Below are 4,180 nucleotides of genomic sequence, written 5' to 3'. Positions count from 1 at the left end.
AATGAAATTAACCAATAAGATGTTCATATTAAAACATTCGCCCTGTGAAGCCAAGGGTGATTAGTTGCACTTAAACATCCAAATGCAAAAGTTATTATTTTAGCAAAGTAACAAAAGTGCCCAAGGATTCTGTACAAAAAAATTAGAACTAATGAGTTTTCTTAAATTTAGAACTAAGTTTTCTTCTGCTCGGTTGTTATTTTGCTCCGAACAACCCTTGCCATAGATGCCTTGCTTCTAGTTCCCCTGTTGATACAATTCTAAATAGTTAGTATGAAGAGCAATTGAGATGTGAAAAGCTTAGTTAAACACGAAGTAATAAAATTAAGTGCCCCGTTGCAAGTACAGGGTGCAACCAAGCCTAAATTGCTATCATGTTCCATTCTTTGTTTCAAAATATGGAAAAGAAAATCCGATCGAAGTCGCATCAGGCACAATGAATCAGGTGAACTACAGATGAATTCATTCATGTAAGCAGATCTTTACCCATAAGTGCTGTATAGAGAACATCCCGAGGGCAATATTGTTCCTAGTAGTAATAAAAGTTTGCAAGCTCTGTCAGCATATTGTTTTGGCCAAATTGGAAGCAATTTCGGACCAGCAACTACAACTACCTGAAAGGCTGAAACATAATAACTCTGATCATGCCCAAGGAAGCAGCCGCAACTAAGGTTAATGGTCACAAGAGTAACATGACTATATCAAAACAAAGAAAGACGCCAACCTGACTTTTCCGTTCCTATTAATAATTATGTATGTACAACCCTTTGATTTGATTCACTGCAACCAAGTTAAACATGACAGAACCAATGCTCGCAACTTACAGATTACTAATCACAATAGACTTAGGTGCACTATGTGATCTTAATCAACTGTTAGCAACCATACGGTCAAAAAGCAAACCAAATTTAGAAAAGGATACCCCGTAGACAAAAGTACCATAACCAAACCTGTTTGATTCTCTAGAAATCTTGGCAAACATTCTATCAAAAATCCATGTATTTTTGTCCCGTAGAGGATAACCTTATGGTTCTAATAGAATTGATCTCATGTCAAGGGGATTTATATTTATTTTTTATGGATCCTCAAAAGACATTGAATGGACAAATACATCATGCACTTGGGCTATTAGCTTGTACTGTAGCAACACCATACCTTGGCGTGAACTCATTAAACGCCGACGTGCCTAACCTCGGCGTTAAATGATTAAACGCCGAGCTTTAGGCCGGATCGACACGTTGACGCTTACGTGGCAAGTTTAGCGTTCAATCGTAGCACGTCGAGCCACATACCTGGGCGTAGTATCATTGCACGCCGAGCTTTGGTCTATTTTTTGAAAAAGTTTCGCGGAGGGTCTACCTATAAAATATGTTTTTAAAAAGGACTAAAATGCAGAATTTTCACTTCAGCGCACGCGTCGGGTCGATTTCCACGGAGCGTCCACACACGTGCTACACCGTCCGAGCGTTAGGCTCGTGTTCGCGTATCACATCTAGGCTCAAATTCGAGAAAATTGGAATTATGCCATCGTGGGAAGTGGGGCTTCGCTGGTTTGCCATTCAGTAATGGGGCTTTGCTAGATTGCCATTATGAAATATGTGCAATCCGCCAGAATACCATTTGGTGACTTTATGACTCAGAAATAATAAAAATAAATTTATTTTCCACATTTGCCCATGTCCTTTCTTTCTTTCTTTCCTGTGAGCAGAGGGACGGACAGAACACCGCCTGCTCCTCGCCGCCGATGTCCACCGCGCCCTCCATTCCACAGGTTGCCCAGATGCCTATGTGGCATGGCCTTCGACGGCCCCGGTCCGTACCCTGGAGCTCGCCGTTGCCGGTTAAGGCACACATCGGTGGCGACATGGCCAGAGTGCCCCGCCGCGGCGTCGGCACACCTGAACCTCAGGTGCGGGGTTTGCCGGGTCAGGCCGGCGACGGTGCTACTCGTGCCATGGGAGCACATCTGCCTCTGCGGGCACTGCTCCAACTCCAGTCGCGACGACGTGACCATCGCATGCTCGATGTGCCGTGGCGTCGTCGACACATGGCTCGCCGAGGCCGCCCCTCGCTGATGGCCCTCGATCTCACCGTGCCCGTTCGTGACCGAGTCGATGGGCAGGCCCACGAATAGCCTCGCCGGGGCTAGGTCATCCACCTCGCGACTCTTGTTGCTGTGCTCACCGGCGCCGAAGAAGCGGCCTACGAGCCCGGCGGCCCTGAGGTCCCTGCTGCATCCACCATGCCTCGCTGGTGGGAACACGACTCTGCATGGCAAAGGCGAGCAGTTGGTGCTGCCGTGGGGGGCGGGCGGGCGTCGCTGGACGCTCGCGGCGCTTGCCGTGGGGGTGCGCCCGCACGGAGAAGCGCTCGCTCGATCCGTTTCTCCTCCCTAAGTTCCGTCCATCCGTGTCACTTGAAAGAACAAGGAAAGGACAAGGGGTAAATGTGGAAGAAAACTTCGTTTTTCATTTTATTTGAGATCTAAAGTCACCAAATGGCATTCCGACGGGTTACACATGTTTTATAATGGCAATTCAGCGAAACCCCATTGCGGGATAGCAAATCAGCGAAGCCTACTTCGCATGATGACAGAATTCCCATCTTCTCACTGTAGCACACAGGAGCCGGAGCAGAAAGCCAGAGAAGGAGAGGGGAGAGAAAATCGGATTCAGTGAACAGTACAACGAACAGTACAGCTGCAGTGAGATGTCGGGGCCAGAGCCGTCCGAATCTATACCAAACGGGCTCTATACGGCCTTGTGCTGCTGGTACGGAGGAAGCATGGTTCATAGAGGAATTTACTGTTCATGAATAGTTTCCTCACAAATTTCTTTATATTTCTCTAAATTTCTCGAAGCTAACGAGACCTATAAGTACACCGTCCCCGTAGCTACAGTGCGCGCGGCGGGCATGAAAATGCGTAGTAGGCATCTTTATCGTTAGGAATATCCACAGCACAGCATTTCGGTGTGCTGAATCTTTACTCAGCTATTCAGTAGTCGTGCTAGCGTCAGCGTGTCACGATCGGCGATTGACTACAAGCCGAGGCAACGCAAGTAGAAACGATTCGCTTCGTTAAATTAAAACTGGTATCTGGCCCCGTCTATGAACCGATTTGGCAGTCGGGAGCCCCCAACGCGAGTCGGCCATCCCCATCGTGCCAGGCCTTGGCCAGGTCCGGAACTCCGCGTCGAGAACTGTGTGCCGACCGGGCCGATTTTTTTTTAAGTCTTTTTAAAATTTTTTCACAAATATGTTTCTAGAGAAAATATTTTAAAATCTGGACCCTTAGCTCAGCGCTATCGTTGCTGACGCCGAGCGAACACGTCCTTGGCGCCAAATGTTCCTGGCGCCAGGCCGTTGGACTCGAAGTCAACATGGTCGTGACATGGTATGAAGCTCGGCGCTAGTCACCCTGGCGCCAAGCTCGGTGTCAAGATCTATGCGCCGAGCCTGTCTTACGTATGGGCCCCAATCTTTTCTCTCTTCCTCTTCCTCTCTCTCTCGCTTTTCCCTCGCTGAGCAGCGAACCGGCGCCGCCGCCCGCGCCCTCTCCCGCACCCGGCTGCCCGCGCCCGCGCCCCCTCTCCCTCGCCACGCCCGGCCGCCCGCGCCACGCCGCCGCGCCGTGCCCCGCGCTCGCACCCGCGCCGGAACGCCGCGCCCCGCGCCCGTGCCGGCCTCCCGCGCCGCGCCGGTCCCCTCGCCGATCCCCACGCCCGGCCGCCCGCGCCGCGCCGCGCCCCGTGGCCCCACCGGACCGCCACACCCCGCGCCCTTGCACCGCCCGCACCCACGGCCGCCTTGGCCGCGCCCCGCCGCGCCAGTGCCGTGACCGTGACCGTGCCGCCCGCCACCACCGGCCTCGACCGCGCCTGCCGTCCTGCCCCGCGCCCTCGCCTCGCCCGACGTGCTGCCCGTGCTAGTGCCGTGACCGTGCCGCCCACCACCGCCGGCCTTGGCTGCGCCCGTCGTCCCGCCCCGCGCCCTCACCTCGCCCGACGTGCCGCCCGCCACCGCCGGCCTCAGCCGCGCCCGCCAAGTCGGCCTCGCCGCGTGGAGCGCCGGGCATCCCTTGCCCGCCGCGCGCCACCGTCGTCGTCGGACGCGCCCCCGCCAGCCCCGGCACCTGTAGCGCCCGGCCGTGCCACCGCCGGCCCGGCTCGTCGGCAGGACC

The 4,180-nt window shown here is 53.7% G+C and overlaps 1 protein-coding gene across 1 annotated transcript; it reads left to right on the top strand.

Moving 5' to 3' along the window:
* The first annotated feature begins 1,864 nt into the window (after positions 1 to 1,864).
* On the top strand, positions 1,865 to 3,838 carry LOC136454890 (alpha carbonic anhydrase 8-like). Its single transcript, XM_066455137.1, has 2 exons — positions 1,865 to 1,909; positions 3,530 to 3,838. The coding sequence occupies exons 1-2, from the start codon at positions 1,865 to 1,867 to the stop codon at positions 3,836 to 3,838; spliced, it is 354 nt and encodes a 117-aa protein (XP_066311234.1).
* The last annotated feature ends 342 nt before the right edge of the window (positions 3,839 to 4,180 follow it).

This window comes from Miscanthus floridulus, chromosome 5 (assembly GCF_019320115.1).
Source record: "Miscanthus floridulus cultivar M001 chromosome 5, ASM1932011v1, whole genome shotgun sequence".
Classification (NCBI taxonomy): Eukaryota; Viridiplantae; Streptophyta; class Magnoliopsida; order Poales; family Poaceae; genus Miscanthus; species Miscanthus floridulus.
The sequence above is the reverse complement of the archived record's forward strand: the minus strand, read 5'-3'. Positions and strand labels throughout refer to the sequence as shown.

What these genes read in the sequence shown, in the direction of transcription:
- LOC136454890 (XM_066455137.1), top strand. Translation starts at nt 1,865, where the DNA reads ATGGCCAGAGTGCCCCGCCGCGGCGTCGGCACACCTGAACCTCAG. An exon ending in TCGGCACACCTGAACCTCAG is followed by an intron (nt 1,910 to 3,529) that starts GTGCGGGGTTTG and finishes CTCGCTGAGCAG; the next exon opens with CGAACCGGCGCCGCCGCCCG.